Source organism: Hemitrygon akajei, chromosome 1, assembly GCF_048418815.1.
Source record: "Hemitrygon akajei chromosome 1, sHemAka1.3, whole genome shotgun sequence".
NCBI classification, from domain to species: Eukaryota; Metazoa; Chordata; class Chondrichthyes; order Myliobatiformes; family Dasyatidae; genus Hemitrygon; species Hemitrygon akajei.
The window spans coordinates 176,788,438-176,815,992 of NC_133124.1; the positions used below are offsets into that span (position 1 = coordinate 176,788,438).

Genomic DNA, 27,555 nt, shown 5'->3' on the forward strand with positions numbered 1-27,555 from the left:
CCCTCGGACAATGCCCTGTTTCGGTAGGTGGAAGATGAGCGCGTCCTGTATTTTGCGTCCTGTATTTTGCGTCCTGGAATAACTCTGGAACATGTGCGGAGGCCATGGAGAACTTGATTGGGGGAGGCGGCATCTTGGCCCCCGAGAAGGAGTTCGGGAAGGCAGTGTTTTATCTGAGAAATGATGAGTCAGTGCACCGGGCTCTCAGTAGGGGGATCAATGTGGAAGACATCTTTCTACAGATGGATGACAGCTCCCACGCAACGAATTGTCCACCGTCACATCAAGCCTTTCATCCCCAGAAAACTCCTGCTTCCCCATCTAGCCTGTTTGGGACAAGTACAGTCAGGGATAACTGCCATAAGATACAAATTTAAGAGACGTACCCTCCAGAACTGTTACATAGTCTGGTAGTGAGAGCCCGAATGCTTCGGAGCCTTTTCCCAGACGGCAGGAGGGAGAAGAGATTGGATGAGGGGTGCGTGGGGTCCTTCATAATGCTGTTTGCTTTGTGGATGCAGCGTGTAGTGTAAATGTCCGTGATGGCTGGAAGAGAGACCCCGATGATCTTCTCAGTTGACCTCACTATCCGCTGCAGGGTCTTGCGATCCGAGATGGTGCAATTTCCGAACCAGGCAGTGATGCAGATGCTCAGGATGCTCTCAGTCCAACCGCTGTAGAATGTGATGAGGATGGGGGGTGGGAGATGGACTTTCCTCAGCCTTCGCAGAAAGTAGAGACGCTGCTGGGCTTTCTTTGCTATGGAGCTGGAGTTGAGGGACCAGGTGAGATTCTCCATCAGGTGAACACCAAGAAATTTGGTGCTCTTAATGATCTCTACCGAGGAGCTGTCAATGTTCAGCGGGGAGTGGTCGCTCCGTGCCCTCCTGAAGTCAACAACTGTCAGAAACGAGCCACGCTCCCGAATAATGGCTTCAAGACAAATTCAAGGAAACAAAGTTTATTAACAGTTCTGCAGAGCTGGGCCCCTTCAGAGAAGGGAACCCTGAACCTTACAGGGCAGCAGGTTTTATCCTTCTTCCTTACCCCTCCCCTCCGACTCGGGAGGTACACAGTCTTAGATTCAGTGTTTTCCCATTCCATATTTGGAGTTGTTTTTTTACACATTTTTGTAAAACAATAGTCCATATCTCAGGACTTCAATGATTCCACAAGCAGTTAATTTGTCAGGCGCTTCTGCATTCCTGCTTATCAGACATAATTAAATCACATTTGTTTACTGACTTTTAACCTCGCACATCTTAATTTACTTCAACTCTCACAATTCCACCCTTTTTCTTTTTAAGATGTGCGTAGCAGCTAGCATTTTTCCTCTTTCCAGGGGGCCCACCGTCCTTCCTCCGCCCCCCGTGGAGGGTCAACTTTCTTCTTTAATAGCATAAATTTTAGCTCATTTATCCCATGTTGGGGTTTCGCTACTGCCTGAAGTTGTGACACACGTCGTCTTATTAGTGCTTGTACACAGGGAATGAGGCAGGGTAAAAGCATCAAACTCATTAATCCACCTCCCACCATCCAGAGAGCTGTTCGCCACCAACCGCCTTTATTATAGACCTGATAGTACGGCTTACCATTTTCCCAACACCCTTCTGCTTTTATCATAACAACGGTCATTTACATGCGAGTGGGATACAAATGATCCTGGGAACACCCTCTGCCCCACTCGTACCACGGTTCTGCACTTGTCACATTTCCCTTCAATTTCCCGGCATATAGAATCAAATATATTACAGTCAATAATGTTACAGTCCACATAGAGTTCATTTTTGCTGCCTTTTTAGCTTCACCACCAACGGTTCTTCACCGGGAACACAGGTCCACTCAGTGCGGCTTTCGGGCTTCACCGGTCCTTTTACCCTGGATGCGTGTGTCCACCCTTTTTCTTTTGTCTGTACAGCCGCCTCTGTTGTTAGCAGGACCTGGAAAGGGCCTTCCCACTGTGGCTGTAACTTCTCCGGCTTCCAGGTCCTTACCAGAACCCAATCTCCAGGCACGATCTGATGTAAAGCAAAGTCGAGCGGCGGAGTCTGGGCCAAGAGACCCTTTTTCCGCAGTTCTGCAAAGGAACGGGACAAGGCCAGTAAATTGTTCTTTACAAATAAATCACCCCCCTGTAGTGTGGGATACCCCTCTATTTTATTCCAATAGGGCAGTCCAAAGAGCATCTCATAAGGAGATACTCCTATGTCCTTCCGGGGCGCTGTACGTATTCTCAGGAGAGCGATCGGCAAACACTTGGTCCATGGTAGCTTGGTTTCCAACATCAACTTGGTTAGCTGTGCCTTCAGGGTGCTGTTCATTCGTTCTACTCTTCCCGGACTCTGGGGATGCCACGGGGTATGGTACTTCCATTCGATATCAAGTGCATCGCAAATTAACTGGTGCGTCCTGGAGGCGAAGTGTGTCCCCCGGTCAGAGTCTATGGACCCCACAATTCCATATCTGGGGATTATGTTCTGAAGTAGTATTCGAGCTACTGTGGGCGCATCTGCCTTAGTAGTTGGGTATGCCTCCAACCAGCGTGTAAAGTGATCCACGATTACCAATAAGTATTTCCATCTCTGCACTTGGGGCAGCTCGGTGAAGTCGATTTGGATCCTATGGAAGGGTCTCATGGTCAGGGGCTGGCCGCCTCTTGGGATGGATCGCATCACTTTCTTGTTTATTCACTGGCACGTTGGACATCCAGTTACCTCTTGTTGGGCCAAAGTGTAGATTCCCTTGCATGCATATTCCTCGTGTCACACATTGCCTGCGCTCCCCAGTGGGTCTGTTGGTGCAGTTGTTGGAGTATGTTGCGGGTCACTTCCTTATTTAGCACCTGTCTTCCATCGGGGATTCTCCATTTACCATCAGCGTCTTTCCGGGCTCCTAGTTGGTTCATGTTGTCAATCTCCATTTGAGTAAACACAGGCAGTTTAGTAAGTCCTTCTCTCACTGGTATCAAAGTCAGGAGTTGCACCAGTTCTTCAACTGCTGCCCGTTTGGCCTCCTCATCCGCCAAACGGTTTCCCACAGCATCAGGTGTCGATCCTTTTTGGTGTCTGGGTACATGCACTACCGCAATTTCAGTCGGTAAGGCCAGGGCTTCCAATGTCATACTTATCATTTGTTCATGTGCCAGTCCTTTTCCCCTGGCCGTTATCAGTCCTCTTTCTTTCCATATCTTCCCAAATGTATGTACTATCCCATAGGCGTATTTGGAGTCAGTGTATACAGTTCCGACTCTCTTTTCCAATATTATCAGAGCCCTTTGGAGCGCGTATAACTCACAGGACTGAGCCGACCATGAAGGTTGTGTCACACCCTTGGGGACCTAATTTCAAGTTTACCAGGGGTTCCTGCCGATGATTTTTCTTCCCCAAGGGGTGGAACCCCCGACCTCCCTAGTCTTCATCTTCCATCATGGCATACGAGCGCACTTCCCGTCGGTATTTGGGGCACTCGCGCCTGGAGTGTCACTCTTCGTCGCAGTGAAAACATCTAGGGGGTCTCCTGGGTTCCCTACTTCGATCTTGGCTGCCACTTCATCCCGGCCATGGGTCTCTCCTTTCTCTTTTGTCTGCGGTCACCTGTTGGACCGTCTGGACCATTATCTTGGCTGCTTTCTTCTGCTTCTCTTCATCCCTTCTTACAAACACTTTCTGTGCCTCCCTAAGTAGTTCACTCAAGGGTTTAGTATTCCAGTCTTCTAGTTTTTCCAGTTTTTTTTCTTATATCTGGCCAAGCCTTCGATACAAATTCAACACGAATCAGCTGTTGGCCAACCTCCGTTTCAGTGTCTATTCCCGCGTATTGTTGCATGTTCCTCCGGATTCTATCTAGGAAGTCAGACAGAGTCTCCTCGGGATCTTGGTGGCTCCCAAATGCCTTGGTAAAGTTGTGTCCCTTCGGAACCGCCTGTCTAATTCCCTTTATTAGGATTTCTTGCATATTTCTCATATTTCTTCGGCCCCCCTCCGATTGCTTATCCCAGCCTGGGTCCACAAGAGGGAATTTCTGTTGCGGCTCTGCTTCGTTTGGCCTTTCCTTTTCCCACATTACTATGGCCGCCTGTCTTATCATTTGTCTTTCTTGGGTGGAAAACAAGGTTCCCATAATTGAGTACATTTCATCCCAGGTATAAATGTTGGGTCCTAGGAATTGATCCAACTGTTCGGCCAGGCCCATGGGGTCTTCTAATAGGCCTTTCATTTCCTTTTTAAAATTCCGTACCTCAGTGCTAGTCAGGGGAACATTAACATACCCCGTCCCTCCATTTGCTCCTCCCATAGGTACTTCTCTCAGAGGATATAGTCTGGCGGTCTGTTCGACTTCCTCTTTGTGATTTTTAGCTGTTTGTGACCTGGTTTCCATCCTCCTGGCTCCTATACTCTGCGGTATTGCACGCTCCGTTTCCTCTTCACCCTGGTCTGCATTTTCTCCAGCTGCAGCTGCCGATTCATTTTCACTTTCCCTTGCCTCAAGGTCATCGATTTGCGGAGCGGTAGGGGGCACATATGGGGGCGGCAGGTGCTCGAGCACCTCCCATGTATTCTTTTTCTGTCCCCCTTCATTTATCATTTTCAATTTATAACTATTTGTCGTTGGTAACCAGCATAGGGCATAATCACTTTCTTCGGGTTTAACGTTAGGTTTTGAATTCACGTACGGATTAAGGGCTTGTTGTACCCAATCCTCGCTAGACCCGAACTTAGGCCACCACACAGCCGACCCTTGGATCGGCTGGCGGGACCAGAATTCACAGGACTGTATCATTTTTTCTTTGACTTCCCTTTTCGCCTCCCATAATCCCAATTTTCTAACATCAGTCCCAACGGACTATCAGGGGTACCCCGGGGTATTTTTCATCGTTGGCGCCTGGATTTCTTTTACCCTTTTCTCTCTTAGACCCCTTATTTCCCATCTCGAGGACTTGCCCGGTTCCAATCCACCCGTACTTAGACAACCTTTGCCTTGTCTATCCCGTACAGGAATTTAATTTGGTTGCAGCCTAGCTTAGGGCTGCTCCTTTCCAATTCCGGAACCCTTTGTCCCCACGATCGCCCAGTAAGACCAAAGTCATCCTACCTGGGTCCTGTGCACAGAAATTACTCGATCGCTCACTGTCTCAACTGCCTCGACAACCCCTCTTTGTTTCCTTGAGTCCGCCGGATATCACTCGTTCAAGCCGCGCGGGGCGACGAGCAAGGAATCAGGGACTGCCGAACTCGGCAGGGTGCACCTTCTCCGATGTCCTTCCTTGCCCCCCTCACGGCCGGAGTGTGGATCCCGGACGAGCACCCCAAGTTGTCAGAAACGAGACACGCTCCCGAATAATGGCTTCAAGACAAATTCAAGGAAACAAAGTTTATTAACAGTTCTGCAGAGCTGGGTGCCTTCAGAGAAGGGAACCCTGAACCTTACAGGGCAGCAGGTTTTATCCTTCTTCCTTACCCCTCCCCTCCCTGACTCGGGAGGTACACAGTCTTAGATTCAGTGTTTTCCCATTCCATATTTGGAGTTGTTTTTTTACACATTTCTGTAAAACAATAGTCCATATCTCAGGACTTCAATGATTCCACAAGCAGTTAATTTGCCAGGCGCTTCTGCATTCCTGCTTATCAGACATAATTAAATCACATTTGTTTACTGACTTTTAACCTCGCACATCTTAATTTACTTCAACTCTCACAACAACCATCTCTTTTGTTTTGTTCACATTAAGAGACAAGTTGTTGGCTCTGCACCAGTCTGTTAGCTGCTGCATCTCCTCTCTGTAAGCTGACTCGTTGTTATTGCTGATGAGACCCACCACGGTCGGGTCATCGGCGAACTTGATGATGTGGTTCGAGCTGTGTGTTGCAGCACAGTCGTGGGTCAGCAGAGTGAACAGCAGTGGACTGAGCACGCAACACTGGGGGGCCCCATGCTCAGTGTGATGGTGTTGGAGATGCTGCTCCCGATCCAGACTGACTGAGGTCTCCCAGTCAGGAAGTCTAGGATCCAGTTGCAGAGGGAGGTGTTCAGGCCCAGTAGGCTCAGTTTTCCAATGAGTTTCTGAGGGATGATTGTGTTTTAATGCTGAACTGAAGTCTATGAACAGCATCTGAACATATGTGTCTTTTTTGTCCAGGTGGGTTAGGGCCAGGTGGAGGGTGGTGGCAATGGCGTCACCTGTTGAGCAGTTGGGACGGTACGTAAACTGCAGGGGGTCCAGTGAGGGGGGCAGCAGTGTCTTGATATGCCTCATGACGACCCTCTTGAAGCACTTCATGATGATGGATGTGAGTGCAACGGGATGGTAGTCATTTAGGCAGGACACTGAAGACTTCTTCTGCATGGGGACAATGGTGGCGGCCTTGAAGCACGTTGGAACGGTGGCACTGCTCAGGGAGATGTTGAAGATGTCAGTGAGAACATCTGCTAGTTGGTCTGTACATCCTCTGAGCACTCTACCAGGGATGTTGTCTGAACCATCAGCCTTTCGTTGGTTGACCCTGCAACAGGGTTCATCACACATCGGCCACGGTGAGACACAGCACCTGTTCATTTGTAGGAGGGGCGGACTTCCTCTCTGCCACGTCGCTATATCTTGTAGCACTGAATTTTAGAAAGATATTTTGTAAAATACAGGGGTCAGACATAGAGCAAAACTCCCTCCACACAGTCCTGTGGTCAGACACAGAGTGAAACTCCCTCCACACAGTCCTGCGGTCAGACACAGAGTGAAGCTCCCTCATCGTTGTCCCATCACACCCTCTTGGGACAGGGAAATCACAGTTTATTGATTCTGTCTCCCTCGAGTTAAGCTAAGAAGGTTGGGGCTTTGGAAAGAAATGTGGACACACATGCAGCGTGTAAATACAGGTCAGCGGGGATGCTGCTGAGAGGTTTCTGTGATGTTAATTAGCACCCAGTCTGTCTATTATTACCTCGGCTTTGAGGACTCATTTGCATCTGCTGAGGATTAAACCCCTGTGATGCAGACACGGTGACACACTCTCCCCCAAACCCAGCACCCAGCACCCCGGCATGGCAGGCTTCAGGACTGAACCCGTTCAATGAACATCCACGGGTTCTGATCGAGCAGCCGTCCCCGAGCTCCCAGAGGCAGAGAGAAGAGATGATAATGAGCCGATGATGAATATTTTCCATCCCTCAGACGCCAAGGACTGGGTTACCCTGGAAACTGGGTTGCAGAGAGGTTGTAATCAGCTCATGAGAGAGGCAGAGAGGAGAGGGTGGGAGAGAGAAGAAAGCAGTTTGCAATCAGTGTGAGAGAGAGGGCAGAGAGAGAAAGAAAGAGTGAGAGAGGGGGCAGAGGTGGAGAAATAGTGATAGAGATAGCGAGGAAAGCATATTGAGTTTGCTGAGGGATTGTAATCATTTTGTGTGTGTGAGAGAGAGAGAAAGGGAGTGGGAGGCAGTGTAAGTGGCAGAGAGTGAGAGAAAGAGAGAGACAGAGAGTGTGTGAGATGGGGAGAGCAAACTCCACAGTTATTGAGAAGTAATCAGTTTGTGATCGATAGAGAGACGGAGTGAGGGAGAGAGAGAGAGAAGGCGGAGCGGAGGGAGTGAGTGAGATAGAGAGAGAGAAGGGGGAGGGAGGGAGAGCGGAAGAGACTTGGAGATCCCAGCTTTGTATTGGATTTCCGCGAGGGTTGTTCTGGAGCACGGTTCTCTGAGACACTATGGGATCTGCCCCTTCCACAGCCCTGTCCAAGGTCATTCACCTGGAGGTGGATGGAAGGATTCGAAAGGTGGGATTATTGTCCAATGGTTTCTCACTTCATCCCTCATTATCAGCGCCCAGAAACAGCTCATCCTTTGAAAGAATAGAGTACGCCCTTATCCAGAATTGGGTTCACGGAATAGGAATCTTACCGTAACATGGATATGTATGGTGGGACGGTATGGAGGAAAATTCACTCTGTGTTTGACCCCAGGAGCGTGTGATGAGACGATGAGGAGGGACCTTCACTCTGTGTCTAACCTCGAGAGTGTGTGATCGATTGGTGTGGAGGGAGCTTTGCTCCGTTTCTGACCACAGGAGTGTGTGCTGGGACGGTATGGAGGGAGCTTCATTCTGTGTCTCATCCTAGAAATCTGTGATGGTGTGGTGGAAGTTCCACTTGGTGTCTGACCTCGGGAGCGTGTGATGGGATATTTGAAACATTGATCTCTAGTGGTGGTCCTAGACTCTGAAGAAGATTGGTTATTTCCTTGAACCCCAGGAGGTGGCCATAGGGCCCATCCTAACTGTGACGGTGCACGGAGCAGTCCCATTCCCACACGGAATTTACATGTAACCGGTTTTCCTCGCAGTCACAGTCTGAGAGCTGGGTCAGTAACTGAGACAAAGGCTCCCCTGTCTTGTCAAAATGTTCTGGCAGCTCGTTTTGCGCTGCCGGGGTGTCTGACCCCACTCCACGCCGAGGGTTTCTCCTGATCCCGGGAAACCTCTCCAGCCTGTTCTGTCTCTCCCATCGCCAGCCTGTAGCGAGGCCATTCGGCCCATCCCTCCCATTCCAGCCTTTGAAATAGCCTTTCCAATCAGACCCCCATCTCCTTCTCCCGATGTTTATTCTCCATTGGGAAGCTCCCACCTGATTTGTTTCCGTCGCACTTCCCCCTCCTTTCAGACAGAACATTATCTTACTTTCACCTCTCCACTGAAAATGTTCTACCCCCGCAGATACTCCACCATTTTGTTTTTGCTCCAATCACATAATCGTCCCCAGGAGTGGATATTTCCCATTGCTAAACCCGGGAATCCAGGAAGGAGGCGCTTCAGCCGGCTCAGAGTCCGTGCTAGCTCTTCATCAATCCCATCATTCCCACCTTCTGTTCCTGAACCAGTCATCAAATGGAACAACCTTCTTCCACACATCCAATCCCAACGGGCCGTGGGTTGCTCATCTCTGAATAATTCATGTCCCAGAATTTATTCCGGGCATGTGTGAAATGATCCACTTCGGGAGATCAATATGTGGAATACTGTGTTGACAGGGTTGTTAAGGAGGTGTTTGGTGTTTTGGCATTCATTAGTCACGGGATTGAGCTCCAGAGCCGCAGGTGATATTGCAGCTCGATAAAACTCTGATTAAAACATACTGGAGTATTGAGTTCACTTCTGATCGCCTCAATTTAGGAAGGAGGTGGAAGCCAAGGGAATTTACCAGGATGCTGCCTGGATTAGACAGCATGTCTTCTGAGGATAGATTGAGTGAACTAGGGCTTTTCTCTTTGGAGCAAAGGGGAATGAGACTTCACAGAGGGGTACGATATGATAAGTGGTATGTATGGAGTGGACAGCAGCGACTCTGTCTCGAATGTGCCGCCTGGTAGAGGCAGATACGACAGAGGTGGTTAATAGTCAATTAGACAGGTGCAGGAATGTGCGGACAATGGAGAGATGTGGGGAGAAGGAGTTGGGTGACATCAGTTTTAATAGTTTGGCACAATATGGTGGATGGAAAAACCTTTTCCAGTGTGGTACTGTTATCCTTGGCTCCAAGGGGATCTTTCCAATCACCTCTGGTCTCCCTGCCAGAGTCAAGCACTCTCGTCCTGGGAAACATTCTGGTAAACCACTCCTGTATCCTCTCACAAGCTCCCAGAATTGTATTTCCCTGAATTGCACCAAGTCATTTCAGGCTGGAATAACTAAGCCCGATGTGCTCAAGCCTGGGGAGGGGGTGTGGTGGGTCGGGGCTTAGAAAAACCAGTGCGGCCCCTCTCCAGCCTGTTAGAAGACAGGAGCAGCAGAGGGAGAGGGAGATCGTTCAGCCGAATGACCCTGACACAGAAGCAGAGGAAGCGGTGATTTGGCCCCTTGACCCAATGAACACTCGGCAGAGGTCCAAAAGCAGTTCCAGGGGCTCTGCCCTATCCATGCACCCACCTCCCCAGGACTGAACCCTAGAACACTTGCCCCATGTGTGATGAGGCAGACCAGCACAGAGATGACTGTCGTGACTCTTCCCTCCTCCTGTCCCCCTCCTCCTCTTCCCCTCCCCTCCTCCTCTCCCCTCTTTTCCCACCTCTCCGTCCTTCTTCCCCTTTCCCACCTCTCTCTTCCTCACCCTCCTCCCTTCCTTACTCTGTCCCCTCATTCCCCTCTCCATCCCCCTCTCCTCTTCCTCCCCTCCCCATCCTCACCTCTCCCTCTCCCCCATCTTCTTCTGTTCTGCCCTTCCCCCCTCCCCTTCCCTCTATTCCAGGTGATCTTCAGCCGCTTATCCAGTCTGTCCAACGTCCGGGACCTCTTGTGTGCCGCTGCTGGGCTTCTCAGGTCAGTCGGGCCGCTTGGCGCAACGACTAACTCCCCGCTCCTCAGTCAGAGGCTGGCACGTTTGAATCCGTACGTCTTAGCACCGAGGTCCGTGCTGGGTGACGAGTAGTGAGGGGGGAGCGCTACGGGAGGTGGGGTGTTAAATTCTTCCCTGTATCAGGCCCTCACTGGCCCAGACCAGCGTTTTACCCATCACTCTATCCCCGTCGCTTCTCGGGCCGTAGTCCTGGTTCAAACATCTGCACCGACGGACAAGACAGCTCACGAACATCTCTACTTCCTCCGGAGGTTTGAGAAATTCAACATGCCACTGTTGACCTTGACGATTTTTATCAATGCGCAAAGGAAAGCTTCCTGCCCGGTGCATCAGGGCTCGATACGGCAACTGCTCTGCCCGTGACCGCAAGGAACTACAGAGAGTTGGACACAGCTGAGCACATCGCAGGCACCAACTTCCCTTCCAAGGACTCTGTTTACACTTCCCTCTGCCTTGGTGAAGCAGCCAGCGTGATCAATGACCCATCCATCCCCAGACATTCTGTCTCCTCCCCTCTCCCATCGGGCAGAAGATACAAAAGCCTGAAAGCATGTACCACCGGGCTCAAAGACAACTTCTACCTCACTGTCATAAGATTATTGAACAGTACCCTAGTGCAATAAGATGGACACTTGACCTCACAATCTACCTTGTACCTTGCCGTCTGCCTGACTGCACTTCCTGGGCAATTGTAACTGTTATTGTTTTACCCTTGCACTATGTCGATGTACTGATGTGAGGAAACGATCTGTGTGGACAGAATGTAACATCACTGTACCTCGGCACTTGTGACAATAACAAGCTGATTTATTGATTTCACTCACAGACAGAGAGGTCCTCCTACAGAAATTCTGCACTGATGTCACCGTCCAGCTCTCCAGGTACTGGACTGAGAACAGCGGAAAGTGGCAACGTGATTACCGGCGCTCTCTGTCCCCTTCATCGCTGACGGTTCCCGTTGCCTCTGGTGACCAGGCCCACAAGACCACAAGACAGAGAATTCTGCTCCGCTATCCCATCATGGCTGATTTATTTTCCCTCTCCACTCCATGGACATCAGGAGACTGGAGAGACCAGATAGTCTGAGACTGTTTACCCTGTAGCAGTGGAAGCTGAGGGGTGACCTAGCAGAGGTCTATAGGATTTGTGGGAAACATGTAGGGGAGACAGTTTTACCTTGTTCATGGATCCCCAAGCATGATAAAATGGACTCCTGACCTCACAATCTACCTCGTTGTAGCCCTTGTCTTCCTGCACTGAACTTTCTCTGTGACTGTAACACTTTATTTTGCATTTTGTTATTGTTTTTCATTTTTAATGTTTTTTTCATGTATGGGTATCAAAAACAAGGGGGCAGAGGGTGAAGGGGTAAAGTCCATCTGAGGGGTAATTACTTTCACACAGGACATTAAAATCATTATTACACAGAGAGGGGTTGTTTATCTGGAACGGGCTGTCAGAGAACATCTTCTGTTCCGTGTGTTCTCACTGAACCTCCCCTCATCCCTCACCACATCTTCAGGCTGTGTAGGTCTTTGACGCAAAATGACATCTTTCACCTGCATATCAATGATTTGTTGTTACATGTGACAAATAAAGCCGATCTTTAATCTTAATCTTTTTGCACTCCCCCCCTTGATTTCTTGGAAAATTCCCTCTATACCCTCTCTCCTCACTGCCTCCCTCCCTTCCCCTCTGCAGGTCCCTGAGGGTGGACGAAATCGAGAGCAAGATTCGGAATAAGCTGGCTGTCTTGGAGAGACAGGTGGTGGGTGAGTGATGTTTGTCCACCCCTGCACCTCCGACCATGGTCTCCATCCCCCTCCTCAGTGACTGGGGGAGGGGGGAACATGACATTTCCACAGTAATGTCATGCAGCTACCCCCTCCTCCTTCATCCTGCCCCTCACTACTTATCCTCCTCCCACTTGTTCTGTCTGCCTACCTCGTTCGTGTCCCTGTCCTTCTTTCAGAGACGCTCGAGCTCTCTCAACCATTCCTCATAAGACATGCTCTCTAATCCAGGCAACATCCTGATAAATCCCCTCTGCACCCTCTCTGAAGTTTTCACATTCTTCCTATAAAGAAGTGACCAGAACTGAACACAGTTCTCCAAGTGGGGTCTAACCAGAGTTTTATAGAGCAACAATATCACCCTGCAGCTCTTGAACCCAACTCAATCCCCCCACTGATGAAGGCCAACACTCCACAAGCCTTCTTAAAAACCACTCACATCTTCCTATTAAATCTCGCCCTTTTCACCCCAAACATCTGGTCCAGTGGTTCCAAACCTGGGGTCTATGGAGCCTCGGCTAGGGGTAGGGGTCCATAGCATAAAAAAGGTTGGGAACCGCAGCTGTAGTTCTTGGTTCTCTAACCCTGGCAAAAAGATTCATCGTAATTACACACCTCATGATTTTCTACACCTCTATAATTTCACCCTACAGTCTCCTACGCTCAAAGGAATGACTTCCTAATCTGCCAGGAGTGTTCCTATCACTCAAGGCCTTGAGTCCCGGCAATATTCCCATAGACGTCTGCCTTCTTTCGAGCTTAACGGTAGTTTTTCTATAACGGGATGACCAAAACGGTACACAATATTCAAAGCGGAGCCTCAACAACGTTTGGTGCATCTGTAACATTACGTCCGACTCCAGTACTCAGTGCCCTAACTGATGAAGGCCGGTGTTTAGAAGGACGATGGGTGAACTCACTGAACCTTCTCAGATCCTGAGGGGACAGGGAAGGGGAGATAGTTTCCCCAGTGGGAATGCCTCTCGATTGAGGGGACAGAGTTATCAGAACTGGGGTGGGGGGAATCATTTAATACTGTGATGGGTAGGGGCCAGCACATGTCATCAGAAACAGGCATGACAGTGCCTCTGTTTTGTGGAATTTAATGCCACGCTTGATGGTGAACACCAAGTCATTGGGTATATTTAAAACAGAGTTTGATATCTCAACGAGGGTCTCAATATCTCCGAAAACAAACATTCTTTAAACCTGTTATCCTTGCCTTTTATTGTTACAGTCACATACAAGCTTTGTACTCACGAAAATTGAAGTCCTCCCCCTTACCAAGTACACCTTTCCCAGAAAATAACCTGTCCCAATCTATACATGCCAGATCCTTTCTGATACCATCTCCAATTTAGAATCTCAAACCTACCCTTTTCCATAAATATCTTGAAACCAATGGCAGTGTGATCACTAGTTGCAAAGTGGTCCCCTACACAAACTTCTGTCACCTACCCTGTTGCATTCCCTAATCGGAGATGTATTATTGCACTCTCTTTTGTTGTGATTTAAGGAAACGTTCTTGACTAACTCTTTCCCATCCAGCCCTTTGCACAGTCTGGGAGACCCAGTCAATAGATGGAGAATACAGGTGAGAGGCAATGCCGAGGCAAGGTAATGGGTCCTACACAGATTACAGAGGAGGAGCTGTTTGCTGTCTGAAGCAAATTGTGGTGGATAAATCCACAGAACCTTGTGTTTTTTGCAACAGTCTGCGATCTCACTACAAATTTGCTCTTCTAAATCCCAGGGATTATTGAGTGGTCAGTGGTGGAGGCAGATACACTAGTGAAATTTAAGAGACTACTAGATAGGTATATGGAGGAATTTAAGGTGGCGTTATATGGAAGGCAGGGTTTAAGGGTCGGCAGAGCGTTGTGGGCCGAAGGGCCTGTACTGTCCTGTACTATTCTATATTCTATATAATCCCATTATAGTGGTCATAACATTCTTATTCCTCAGTTCTACCCATAAAGTCTCAGTGGATGAACATTCCAGTCTGTTCTGACTGATCACTGCCGTGGCATTTTCCCTGACCAGTAATGCCACCCCAGCCCTTTCATCACCCCCCCACCCCCTCCTCCGGGTCAATCTGACTCGTCTAAAACAATGGAACCCCGAAATACTGAGCTGCCAGCCCTGCCTCCCCCCACAACCAAATCTCAAAGATGTCTAAAATGTCATAATTCCCCGTGCTGACCCGTGCCTTAAGCTCGGCCGCCTTTCCTACAACACTCCTTGCACTGAAACACGTGCAGCTCAGAACACCAGTCCCACCACGCTCAACCTTTTGATTCGTGACTTTGTAACATCTTTCTTCACAACATTTGCAATTAGTAATTTTGTGATTAGTAAGGGTGTTAAAGGTTACGGGGAGAAGGCGAGAGAACGGGGTTGAGAGGGATAGTAAATCAGCCGTGACCGAAGGGCGGATCGGGTCAGCCCACACGCCGACGCTCCCGTTCGATCGCTCCCCGTGATCGTTGCCCTCCTCCGTGGGCGTCCTCAGCACAGGCTGATCCCAGGATCCCACCGACCCGGAAGACGAGGCGGTTAATCGGGAATGGCTTGGATTGTGTTGCAGTGGAGAGCGGGAGGAGAGCCGAGATCGCCAAGTGTCAGGGGGAGATCGAGAGGCTGCGGGAAGAGCTTGCCAAGAGGTAGGAGGTACACAAGAGGCCAGCCTCCGTCCGATCCATGTCTTCAGGGTGAATTCTTCCCTCTCATTGGGCCGGATCAGCATTTATCGGCTCCCTCTCGCCTCCCTCAAAGGTGGGGCTGAGTCGCCCCTTCGAACCGCCGCAGTCCACGGTACTGTGGGGGAGAGAGGGAGTCCCAGGGTTCAGACCCGGCGACAGTGAAGGAATGACACACAGATTTCCGAGTGGCAGTAGAGGAGGGGGCAAACTGTCCCCACAGACATAAAGCTGCCCTCATTCTTCTGGGTAGTAAGAGGTGCGGATGTAGATACTGTCCGAGTAGCCCGGGCGACTAACAGCAGAGTGTTCTGTAGACGCTGCACACTGCAGCCGTGGTGGGCCAGTGGCAGAGGGTGAGGGTGAGGTGTTTAGGGTGGGTAGGTGCGGTGCTGATTGAACGGCCTCCCCTGTTCTGGACGGTATTGAGCTCCGCGAGAGGTGATGGATAACCGTGGGTCACCAGCGTCCGAAAAAATAACCTCAACAGAATTTTCTCAGCAACTCTGAGAACATCCTGGAAATGTGGGGCGAGGTCGTCAGTGTTGGACAGAGGGAAGGGGACACACGGAGGGAGGGACTGAGGCTCAGGGTGAGTGGACCCTAGTCGTCGAGTAGCATTGTGAAGGGTCGTGGGATTGGGGTGAGGAATGAATGCTGAACGCTGATCTCTCTGGCTCTCTCTCCCTCAGATCCCTCTGGATTTGTGACTCCCCGTGTCCCCCTGCCAGCAGGAGGCTCACCCCTCGCCGTGACGTTCCCTCATATCCCAAGGTAAGAACCCCCTCTCCCAATGTCTTCAGTCACTCCTCCTAGTCTCTGTGACCTTCTCCAGCACCTAGAACCCTCCTTGTCTATGTAAACTCCTCCCACCCTTCCACCCCTCCCCATCTCTATACCCCTTCCAGCCCCCGCACACCTCCCAGTCTTTGTAACCCCTCCAGCTCCTATACCCCTCTCTGTTTCTGTGAACTGCTCTTCCTGCCAGCCCGCCCCTCACTGAGTGGGGAGCGCAACACTGTGGGGGGGCTGTGAGGAGGGAGCGTGGGCTGTGGGAGGGGTGGTTAGGAGGGTGCAACGCGCTGCAGGAGGGGCACTGAGGAGGAAAGCTCACACTTTCTCCAGACGAGACGTTAATCCAAGGCCCGGTCTGTGCATGTTAAAGTCCCACAGTCACAAATGGGGAGTCTGGGATGGGTGGGGGAGTGTTTCTCTCTGGGGTCCCAGAATGCTGTTTATGAGATCTTACTGAGCGGTGTTTCCGTCTGCATAGACATAGGTATGTGCTTCTGTGAAGAGGCGCCAGGCCAGGGGTGGGGTGTGTGGTTTGGTGGGGCGGAGGTTTAAGACACGCATGTGGCTTTGACGTGGAGATGGTGCCCTCATACACTGACCTCCTGTTCCTCCTTGTGCCTCTCCCTCCCAGTACACCCTCTCGCCAGAGACCATCGAGGCACTGAAGAAGCCAACCTTCGACATCTGGCAGTGGGCTCCCAACGAGGTAGGCATCGGGAATTTCAGAGGCGGAGCTTCTGAGCACAGCAAGAGTCCATCACCGGGCCATGAGGTGCAGTTCCTCATCGAGTCCCACTCCATGGGGGATTCCCCGTTTGAACACAATGTTATTGTACTTGGCCAACTCTGCTTGGAATATTTATTGGCCTGTTCTTGTCACGTGCACTGAGATACAGTGAAAAGCTCGTGTTGCATACTGTTCATACAGATCAGATCACTACACAGTGCATTGAGCTGGATCGAGGCAAAACAATAACAACACAGAATAAAGTGTAGAAGCTACCAAACGAGTGCAGTGCAGGAATACGATAAAGTGCAAGATCATAACGAGGGAGATTGTGAGCTCAAAAATCCACCTTATCACATAAATGTCCATTCTAGAGTCTGAAAATCGTAAGATAGAAATTGTCCTTGAGCTTGGTGGTGTATGCTTTCAGGGTTTTGTACCTTCTGCCCGATGAAAGAGGAAATGTTCAGGATGTGTGTGGTTTTGATTCTTTTGTCACCTCTCCCTGTCCCAATCTATGAAATGTACACAACCTGTCACCTCTCTTCCCCAGTCTCTCAAATGTACACAACCTGTCACCTCTCTTCCCCAGTCTCTCAAATGTACACAACCTGTCACCTCTCCCTGTCCCAGTCTCTCAAATGTACACAACCTGTCACCTCTCTTCCCCAATCTCTCAAATATACACAACCTGTCACCTCTCTTCCCCAGTCTCTCAAATGTACACAACCTGTCACCTCTCTTCCCCAGTCTCTCAAATGTACACAACCTGTCACCTCTCTTCCCCAGTCCCTCAAATGTACACAACCTGTCACCTCTCTCTTCCCCAGTCTCTCAAATGTACACAACCTGTCACCTCTCTTCCCCAGTCTCTCAAATGTACACAACCTGTCACCTCTCTTCCCCAGTCTCTCAAATGAACACAACCTGTCACCACTCTTCCCCAGTCTCTCAAATGTACACAACCTGTCACCTCTCTTCCCCAGTCCCTCAAATGTACACAACCTGTCACCTCTCTTCCCCAGTCTCTCAAATGTACACAACCTGTCACCTCTCTTCCCCAGTCTCTCAACACAACCCATGTCATTACCCTCCCCAGTCCATCAAATGCACACAACCTGCCATCTCTCGTTTCTCTCCAGTCTCTCAAATGCACAAAACCTCTCTTCCCAGTCGCTCAATCCTGTCTTTCTCTCACCCATCTCCTCAATCACTCGTTTTCATCAGTTTCTCTCTACCTCCTTCTCTTTCTCTTTTTTAATTCTGTTGTGCTCTCTATCTCCCTCCCCTCCCCAATTCCCTCACTCACTGCAGCTCTCTCTCCCTTCCCTCCCACCCTCTCTCCATCTATTGCTTCATTCACTTGTTCACTTTCTACCAAATATTCATCACTCTCTCTTTATTTCCTGTCTCTCTCTTTCTTGTCATTTCAATTTCTTAAACCTCTTTCCATTCTCTCATTCCCTGTATCTCATTCTCTACAATTTCTCAGCTTTGCTGCATTCTCTCTCTCTCTCTCTCTCTCTCTCTCTCTCTCTCTCTCTCTCTCTCTCTCTCTCTCTCTCTCTCTCTCTCATTTTCATCCTCAGATCTGCTCTCACACCATTCCTCCCCACCTCCTATCAAGCAGAGAGTCCCAGACCACAACAGCTTCCCCCAGGAAATGTCGGCTCCAGCCCCGGTGGGTTATGTTGGGGATGAGGAGGACTGGGGAGAAGAGGGAAGATTGGGGGTGGGATGGGGGTCTGGATCTGGATGTGTTTCTGCTCTCCCCACAGATGCTGAGTTGTATCGAGTACATGTTCCACAGTCTGGGCCTGGTCAACCAGTTTAACATCAATGCCATCACTCTGAAGCGATGGCAGGTAGGTATCCTCTCCTCATCCTCCTCTCCCAGGAACCATTCATCCACAAGATCCCCATCCCAAACCCTTCCTGTCTACCTGGCTAATGCCCCTCCCTCTGTCTGCTACACCTCCCTCATCTCACTCCTCATGTTTCTCCTGATTCATCTCTCTCTCCCTCTCTCCTTTTCCCATCCATCTCTCTGTGAAAGAGTTGGGGGAGTGGGGCAGGGCTCTCGATTATCATATATTTCTGTATTCTTCTCTGATCTCTCTTAATTTTTCCCTCTAATGCCTCTCCCTCTATTTTCTCTCTTTCTTCTTCCCTACCTCTTCAACTGCATCCTTCCCCTTACCCTTCCAGACGTACTGAGATGGGATGGCGATGCGTGCCGGAGGGGGTCACAGAGATGGGAAGGGGTGCAGAGGCTGGCGGGGGTGACAAAGATGGAGGGGCTAATGGGGTTGAAGGGGGTTACAGGGACAGGAGATGGGGAGGGGTTAATTGGTTCTGTTTGATGAGGTTGAACCCAGTGACAGAACAGAGGGATCCTCCCCTGATCCCACCACAAACCGCTCCCATCCCGATCCCACTGGGGGCTCGTTGATGTTGGACAGAGGGAGGGTAGTTAGGGGCCGAGGAGGGGAGGGTACACAGCCCCTGATGGAGGGATTGGACAAGTATGAGGCCGGAGCACCAGCAGGAACCTGATGGACCGAAGGGTCTGTAACTGTCTGCACCCTCTCTCTGTGCCACAGCTGAGTGTCCAGGAGAACTACAGGGAGAATCCGTTCCACAACTTCCGCCACTCCTTCTGCATCACCCAGACGATGCATGGCATGATCCAACTGTGTGAGCTGCAGGTGGGTGTATGGGAGCACGTTCCGACCATCCTGTCCATACTAGCCCACTGTAACGATCACTATGGTCAGGTTCACTCCTGTGGAGTAGCACTCCTTCCCCACCGCACCCTCCTCATTGCCCCTTCCTCCTCACCACCCCTCCACCACACTCACTCCTCACTGTCCCTCCCACAGCACTCCCTCCTCACTCTCCCCCCTGATTTGGAGGTGTTGGAGAGATGTTGGGGGCAGAGAGCCCCAGTTGGGTGAGGTGTTGTGGTGGGAAAGGGGGAGGTGTGAGCCCAGACGTACACTGACCCCGTCCTTCTCCCTCGTCATCTCAGGCCCGGCTGAAACCCATCGACATCTTGATCCTGATGACCTCCGCTGTCTGCCACGACCTGGATCACCCCGGTCTCAACAACACGTGAGTCTGAGTGCCCAGCCCCAGGGGTCACTCCGAGCTGGTAATCCCACTCCAACGCCGGCCTTGATCCCAATTCCCCCGTCTCCCAACAACAGCTCCAGTGAGTACACCAAATGCTCCTCAAACATCAACCTTTTCATTCTCGGAATCATTCTCATAAACCTCCTCTGGAACCTCTCCAGTGGCAGCTTATCCTTCCGTAGCTAAAGGGCACAAAACTGCTCACAGTGCTCCAAGTGCGGTCTGGCCAATGTTTTATAAAACCTCAGCATTACCTCATTGCTTTTATAGTCTAGTTCGCTGAAAATGAATGCTAATATTCCGATTGCCTTCCTTACTTCCGACTCCACCTGCAAGTTAACCTTCACAGAACCCTCACAAGGATTCCCAAGTCCCTTTGCACCTCCAATTGCTGAATTCGCTCCCAATTTCGAAATTTGTCTACGCCTTTATTTCTTCTACCAGAATATACGGCTGTGCACAATGCTACACTCTTCCATCTGGCATTTCTTTGCCCATTCTCCTAATCTGTCTAAGTCCTTCTGCAGACACCCTGCTTCCTCAACAATACGTGCTCCTCCACCTATCTTCGTACAGTCTGCAAACGTGGCCACAAAGCCAACAATTCCATCATCCCAATAATTGACACTTAACGTGATGCCGAGCTCGCTGCGGAGGAGAGATGCCGCTGATGACTGTCCCCACTCTCAGTCTAAGGGTTGGACTCTTGCCCCCCCCACCCCACACCACCCCCAAATAGATACCAGGTCAATGCTCAGACCGATCTGGCACGTCGCTACAGCAACCACTCCCCCCTGGAACAGCACCACTGCACCGTGGCCTTCCAGATACTCTCAGAGCCCAACTGTGACATCTTCGCTGGGACAGAGTCGGGAGTCTCGGAGGAGATCCGGAAGGTGAGACATTCTGCAGGGGTTGGCGGGGTAGGGGAGGAGAGGTGGCGATACCGACAAAGGGAAATGCGGGAGGGGGCCGCAGGATGTGGGAAAAAGCTCACTTCGAAGATTACGGGGTGGGTAGCTCTCGGGAGGGGGATGGGAGGGGGTAAGGACGATCCAACGTCTTCCAGATTTCCACAGACATCGCAGGGAGTGACTGATCCTTCAAAGATACTGAAATAGTCCAAAAACTGAAAACCAACAGGCCGTAGACAAGGAAGAACCAGACAAGGCTCACTACAAAAATTGGTCTGACAAGGTAGCAATGGCACAGGAGATGGGACATTATGTTACAGCTGCAGAAGTCATTGGGGAGACCACACTTGGAGTTTTGAGTGTATTTCTGGTCGCCCAGCTATAGGAAGGATATCATGAAGCTGGAGAAGGTGGAGGAAAGTTCTGCTCGAGAACATCTTCCCGACAACACGGTGACCAACACTGTACCCAACACTCTAAAGGTGGTCTCACCAAACTCAGAATCAGGGTTATTGTCACTGAAATGTCATGAAATTTACTTTCTGTACACACAACACATAAAATGACTATAAATAGCAAATAAAGAATGCAAATGAGGTCGTGTTTATAGACTGATGGCAGAGGGGATGAAGATGTTTCTGAATTGAAAAGTGTGGGACTTCAGGTGCCTGTACTTGCTCTCTGATAGCAGAAATGGGAAGATGGCATGTCCTGGCTGGCGAGGGTCCTCAATGATGGATGTGTCTTCTTGAGGCATTGCATTATGAAGATGTCCGGGATGGTGGGGAGGGTTGTGTCGGTGACGGTGGGGTGGGTTGAGTCCGTGACGAAGGGGGTGGGGGTTGTCTCTGTGACGGTGGGGAGGGTTGTGTCGGTGACGGTGTGGAGGGTTGTGTCCGTGATGGTGGGGGGAGGGAGGGTTGTGTCGGTGATGGAGGGGAGGGTTGTGTCGCTGTCGTTGGTGGGGATGGGTTTGTGTCGGTGACGGTGGGTGGGGGGGGTTGTGTCCATGATGGTGGGGAAGGTTGTGTCTGTGATGGTGGGCGGGGTGGGGAGGGTTGTGTCCATTATGGTGGGTGGGGGGGTGTGTCAGTGATGGGGGAGGGTTGTGTCGGTGACGTTGGGGGGGTGGGTTTGTGTCAGTGACGGTGGGGGGGGTCGTGTCCATGACGGTGTTGGGGAGGGTTGTGTCAGTGATGGATCTGACCGAGTCTACGACCCTCTGCAGCCTCTTGTGATCCATGTGTTGGAGCCTCCACACCGGGTGGCAATGCAACCAGTCCGAATGCTCTGTTACAGGGAGAGTTGGTGGGTGGGGGTGAGCCACGTGTTTGTATACGGGAGGGGCTCTGACCTTCTCCCTTCCCCCCAGGGGATGACGGAGCTGATCTTGGCCACAGACATGGCGAGGCACGGGGACATCATGGATGCGTTTGCACAATGCCTCGACGTGTTCGACGACCAGAACCAGGAACACGTCCGACTGGTCAGTACCGAGACCCCAGGGCACTCTGGACAGCTGAAGGCAGAGAGGAGGGGGGCACAAAGACAGCGAGGGGTGTAGGGGTCAGAGGGGTTAATAAAGATGGGATGGGTAGAGGAACTGGAGGGTGGAAGGAGTGGCAGAGATGGAAAGGTGTGTAGGGGTTAGAGGGCTCACAGAGACGGGGAGTGTGTTGGAACTGGAAGGAATCACAGAGACAGGGAGGGGTGTAAGGGAGGGAGTGGGCCACAGAGACGGGGAGGGGTGTAAGGGAGGGAATGGGTCACAGAGACGGGGAGGTGTGTAAGGGAGGGAATGGGCCACAGAGACGGGGAGGGGTGTAAGGGAGGGAGTGGGCCACAGAGACGGGGAGGGGTGTAAGGGAGGGAATGGGCCACAGAGACAGGGAGGGGTGTAAGGGAGGGAGTGGGCCACAGAGACGGGGAGGGGTGTAAGGGAGGGAATGGGCCACAGAGACAGGGAGGGGTGTAAGGGAGGGAGTGGACCACAGAGACGGGGAGGGGTGTAAGGGAGGGAGTGGGCCACAGAGACAGGGAGGGGTGTAAGGGAGGGAGTGGGCCACAGAGACGGGGAGGGGTGTAAGGGAGGGAATGGGCCACAGAGACAGGGAGGGGTGTAAGGGAGGGAGTGGACCACAGAGACGGGGAGGGGTGTAAGGGAGGGAGTGGGCCACAGAGACGGGGAGGTGTGTAAGGGAGGGAGTGGGCCACAGAGACAGGGAGGGGTGTAAGGGAGGGAGTGGGCCACAGAGACGGGGAGGGGTGTAAGGGAGGGAGTGGGCCACAGAGACAGGGAGGGGTGTAAGGGAGGGAGTGGGCCACAGAGACGGGGAGGTGTGTAAGGGAGGGAGTGGGCCACAGAGACAGGGAGGAGTGTAAGGGAGGGAGTGGGCCACAGAGACGGGGAGGTGTGTAAGGGAGGGAGTGGACCACAGAGACAGGGAGGTGTGTAAGGGAGGGAGTGAGCCACAGAGACAGGGAGGGGTGTAAGGGAGGGAGTGGGCCACAGAGACAGGGAGGTGTGTAAGGGAGGGAGTGGGCCACAGAGACGGGGAGGGGTGTAAGGGAGGGAGTGGGCCACAGAGACGGGGAGGTGTGTAAGGGAGGGAGTGGGCCACAGAGACAGGGAGGGGTGTAAGGGAGGGAGTGGGCCACAGAGACGGGGAGGTGTGTAAGGGAGGGAGTGGGCCACAGAGACAGGGAGGTGTGTAAGGGAGGGAGTGGGCCACAGAGACGGGGAGGTGTGTAAGGGAGGGAGTGGGCCACAGAGACGGGGAGGTGTGTAGAATCCAGCGGCAGGGAGGGAGGTGACATGGAGACAGGGAATGTAGGGGTCATAGGCGGTGATAGAGATGGGGATACAAACTCAATGTTCTTGTTAATTGGAATTGGTTTATTATTGCCACATACAGTGAAACGCACACTGTTCATACAGATCAGATCATTACACAGTGCATTCAGCTGGAATAAGGTCAGACAATAACCGATTGCAGAATAGAGTGTAACAGCTACAAGGAGAGTGCCGTGCAGGTAGACAATAAGGTGCACGGCCTTGACCTGGATTGTGAGGTCGAGTCCATTCATCGTACGAGAGGTCTACTCAAGAGTCTGATAACTAAAGGGTGGAATCTGTTTGAGCCTGGTGGGACGTGTCTTCCGAGGAAGCTTTACCTTCCCCAGGGGTGTGGCGGGAAGGTTTGACGATGAGGGACTGTCTGGGGCCAGGCATCACTGTGTTAACAAGTTGGGTAGAGGGGTGGGAATGGGCTACCCGCGACTTGTCGACTTCCTCCTTCTCCGCAGCTCACTAACACCCTCGTCCTCCCTGTCGACAGCTGGAACAAGTACTGATCAAATGCTGTGACACCTCCAACGAGGTGCGGCCCACCCAGGTCTCTGAGCCCTGGCTCGACTGTTTGTTACAGGAGTACTTCATGCAGGTGGGTGGTGGCAGGAAGGAGTGAGGCAGGAGCACCTCGCTGTGAGGAGGGAGTGTCGCACTCAGTAAGGGGCAGTGGGGAGGAGAGTGTCGTGGGAGGGCAGAGGGATGGGAGAGTTGTGGTCAGGAGGAAGCTTCAGAATAGTGGTGGTGAACAGAGGAGGGAGCGTTATGGGAGGAGAATGGGGAGGGAGTGTGATGGGAGAGGCAGTGAGGAGGGACTGCTCTGGGAGGAGCCGTAAGCAGGGAGCACTGTGGGAGGGGGAATGAGGAGGGAAGGCTGTGACAAGGAAGTGCCTTGGTGTGGGAGGAGCGGTGAGGAGGGAGTGCTGTGGGAGGGGCAGAGAGGAGGGAGTGCTGTGGGAGGAGTGGTGAGGAGGGAGCGCTGTGGGAGGAGTGGTGAGGAGGGAGCGCTGTGGGAGGAGCGGTGAGGAGGTAATGCTGTGGGAGGAGTGGTGAGGAGGGAGTGCTGTGGGAGGAGTGGTGAGGAGGTAATGCTGTGGGAGGAGCGGTGAGGAGGGAGTGATGTGGGAGGAGCAGTGAGGAGGGAGTGATGTGGGAGGAGCGGTGAGGAGGTAATGCTGTGGGAGGAGTGGTGAGGAGGGAGTGATGTGGGAGGAGCAGTGAGGAGGGAGTGATGTGGGAGGAGCGGTGAGGAGGTAATGCTGTGGGAGGGGCGGTGAGGAGGTAATGCTGTGGGAGGAGCGGTGTGGAGGGAGTGATGTGGGAAGAGTGGTGAGGAGGGAGTGATGTGGGAGGAGTGGTGAGGAGGGAGTGATGTGGGAGGAGTGGTGAGGAGGTAATGCTGTGGGAGGAGCGGTGAGGAGGTAATGCTGTGGGAGGAACGGTGAGGAGGGAGTGCTGTGGGAGGAGCGGTGAGGAGGGAGTGCTGTGGGAGGAACGGTGAGGAGGGAGTGCTGTGGGAGGAGCGGTGAGGAGGGAGTGCTGTGGGAGGAGCAGTGAGGAGGGAGTGTTGTGGGAGGAGCAGTGAGGAGGGAGTGCTGTGGGAGGAGTGGTGAGGAGGGAGTGCTGTTGGAGGAGTGGTGAGGAGGTAATGCTGTGGGAGGAGCGGTGAGGAGGCAGCGCTGTGGGAGGAGCGGTGAGGAGGGAGTGTTGTGGGAGGGGCAGTGAGGAGTGAGTGCTGTGGGAGGAGTGGTGAGGAGGGAGTGCTGTGAGAGGAGCGGTGAGGAGGGAGTGCTGTGGGAGGAGCGGTGAGGAGGGAGTGCTGTGGGAGGAGCGGTGAGGAGGGGTCGCTGTGGGAGGAGTGGTGAGGAGGGAGTGCTGTGGGAGGAGTGGTGAGGAGGGAGTGCTGTGGGAGGAGTGGTGAGGAGGGAAGGGATGCCTCGCTGCCAGGGGAGGTTCGGTCTCTATCACTGCTGATGCAGTTGGACCTGTTCCAGGGAGACCGGGAGAAGTCGGAGGGTTTACCAGTGTCGCCCTTCATGGACCGGGACCGGGTGTGGAAATCTCACACACAGAGCGCATTCATCACTTCCACCCTCATGCCCATGTTCGAGTCCTTGACCAAGGTAACGGGGGTGAGAGTGGTGAGGGGGTGAATTCACTAGGGGAGGGAACAAGTAATCGGGCTCATACTAAGTGGGGAGGGGGAAGGGAGCAGGTCTTTACCCTCTCTGCATCCCATCCCCTGCCGCTCCTACCCTTCCCTCTTGAGGCTCAATCTCTTGACGATGTACTCAGTGGAGGGGACGGTTCTGCCATGGTGGAGTGGAGCTGGCTGAGGTTACAGTCCTCTGCTGCCTCTTGTGATCCACCATAACAGGTAGTGATGCAGCCAGTCAGAATGTTCTCCACCATACATCTATTAAAAAAACTGTTGAGTCTGGTGAGATAACAAATCTCTTCAAAGTACAAACCGCGGCAATGCCTTCAAGATAAGAAAATAGGCCCCTCTGCCCCAACACCCCTCTGTGTCTCTGTGACACCCCTCTAGTCCCTACACCCCTCCCCGTCTCCATGATCCCCTCTCGCCCCTACACCCCTCCCCATCTCCATGAACTCCCTCTCACCCCTACAGCCCTCCCTATCTCCATGAACTCCGTCTCACCCCTACACCCCTCCCTATCTCCATGAACTCCCTCTCGCCCCTACACCGCTCCCTATCTCCATGAACTCCCTCTCGCCCCTACACCCCTCTGTGTCTCCATGACACTTCTCTGGCCCCTACACCCACCCAATCTCCATGAACTCCCTCTCGCCCCTACACCCCTCCCTATCTCCATGAACTCCCTCTCGCCCCTACACCCCTCTGTGTCTCCATGACACTTCTCTGGCCCCTACACCCACCCAATCTCCATGAACTCCCTCTCGCCCCTACACCCCTCCCTATCTCCATGATCCCCTCTCGCCCCTACACCCCTCCCCATCTCTGAAACCCCAAGCTCGAATTCCTGGGAATATTATCAGGAGATACCTTGTGATTGTGATAGGATGACCGGGAATGCCAACAGAGGGGAACGTGAGTCCGAATCTGCTCCCAGGATGTGACCGGACGTTGTCTCCTCTCTTCCAGCTCTTCCCCCAGCTGGAGGAAGTGATGCTGCAACCCCTCAGGCTGGCGAGGGATCGTTACCAGCAGCTCGGAGAGGGGGAGATGGCGAGACTGGAGGTGCCCTCGGAGCCCACCGTGGCATCAGTCTCCATCTGACGGGACAGTGGCATTTTCCTCTCTTGGGGGTGGGGGTGGGTTGGAGGTTTGGCTAAGGGGGATGGGATAGAGATGGGCAGAGCACTCACTCTCTCTCACACAAACACTCTCACTCTCACTCACACTCACACCCCCAGTCACTCACACTCCCAGGGCACAGCGTTGTACAGACTAACTCTTTCCAGATCCTTTTGAACATCAACATTAACCAGTCTCCCACAATTTAACAAATACTTTGCTCTCTGTTCTGTGCTTTAGTGGATGTCTCCAAACATCTCCACATTATAATCTCTCATCTGTGTTCTCACCCACTCTCAGCACGCCCTCTCCTCTCGAAGCTCTGAATATCCTCCCTTCCCCCTCCCTCCCCCAATGGGACTGGAGCGTAGTGTTGAGCACGAGGCTTTACAGTACCAGTGACCTGGGTTCAATTCCCAGAGCTGTCTCTGAGGAGTTTGCATGTTCTCCCCATGAACGTGTGGGTTTCCTCCCACAGGCCAAAGCCCTGGTGAATTGCTGGTTGTAAGTTGTCCTGTGATCAGTCGAGGGTTAAATCGGGGGTGCTGGGTGGTGTGGCTTTAAGGGGCAGAAGGGCCTATTCCGCGCTGTGTCTCAGTAAGTCAATAAAAACTCCCGATCTCAGCCAGTCTAATCAGGTCAGCGACCTGTCAGCAGGCCTTATCATGAATTACCGTAAATATCCTGAAAAACTTGCCCGAGATACTGAATATATTGTGTGAACACACATAACCCAGTATAATAAATATCAGTGACAAGCCTCACTGGCTCCCGTATTGTTAATCAGCCTCAGATACGGGACATGTTGCAAACCAGTCCCTCTGAAAACTGCAAACACTGAACCAGCCCCCCTGAATACCGTAAATATTGTGAACCAAAGTCCGAAGTTGCAGGTGAATTTATTAACGTGCTGTATGTTACCACAGAGCACCTTCAGATCCATTTCTTTGCAGGCATTTACGGAAAAAGAGAAATACCATAGAATTTAGGAAATGCTGTATGTGGAGACTGCAAACAACCAAGGTGCAAA

At 52.0% G+C, this 27,555-nt stretch overlaps 1 protein-coding gene across 1 annotated transcript; it reads left to right on the forward strand.

The window, feature by feature from the left end:
* Positions 1 to 104: 104 nt before the first annotated feature.
* Positions 105 to 27,555, forward strand: LOC140727067 (high affinity cGMP-specific 3',5'-cyclic phosphodiesterase 9A-like). The gene is made up of 15 exons (XM_073044335.1): positions 105 to 339; positions 10,238 to 10,297; positions 11,161 to 11,215; positions 12,036 to 12,106; positions 14,715 to 14,790; positions 15,519 to 15,600; positions 16,253 to 16,327; positions 18,127 to 18,213; positions 18,952 to 19,056; positions 19,380 to 19,462; positions 20,223 to 20,379; positions 21,770 to 21,883; positions 23,736 to 23,840; positions 25,240 to 25,368; positions 26,373 to 27,555. The coding sequence occupies exons 1-15, from the start codon at positions 105 to 107 to the stop codon at positions 26,505 to 26,507; spliced, it is 1,569 nt and encodes a 522-aa protein (XP_072900436.1). The 3' UTR covers positions 26,508 to 27,555.

Excerpts from the sequence above, each read along its gene's own strand:
- LOC140727067 (XM_073044335.1), top strand. The coding sequence starts at position 105 with ATGGAGAACTTGATTGGGGGAGGCGGCATCTTGGCCCCCGAGAAGGAG. Across the intron at positions 21,884-23,735 it reads ACCAGGAACACGTCCGACTG|CTGGAACAAGTACTGATCAA; the intron begins GTCAGTACCGAG and ends CCCTGTCGACAG. Across the intron at positions 23,841-25,239 it reads TACAGGAGTACTTCATGCAG|GGAGACCGGGAGAAGTCGGA; the intron begins GTGGGTGGTGGC and ends GACCTGTTCCAG.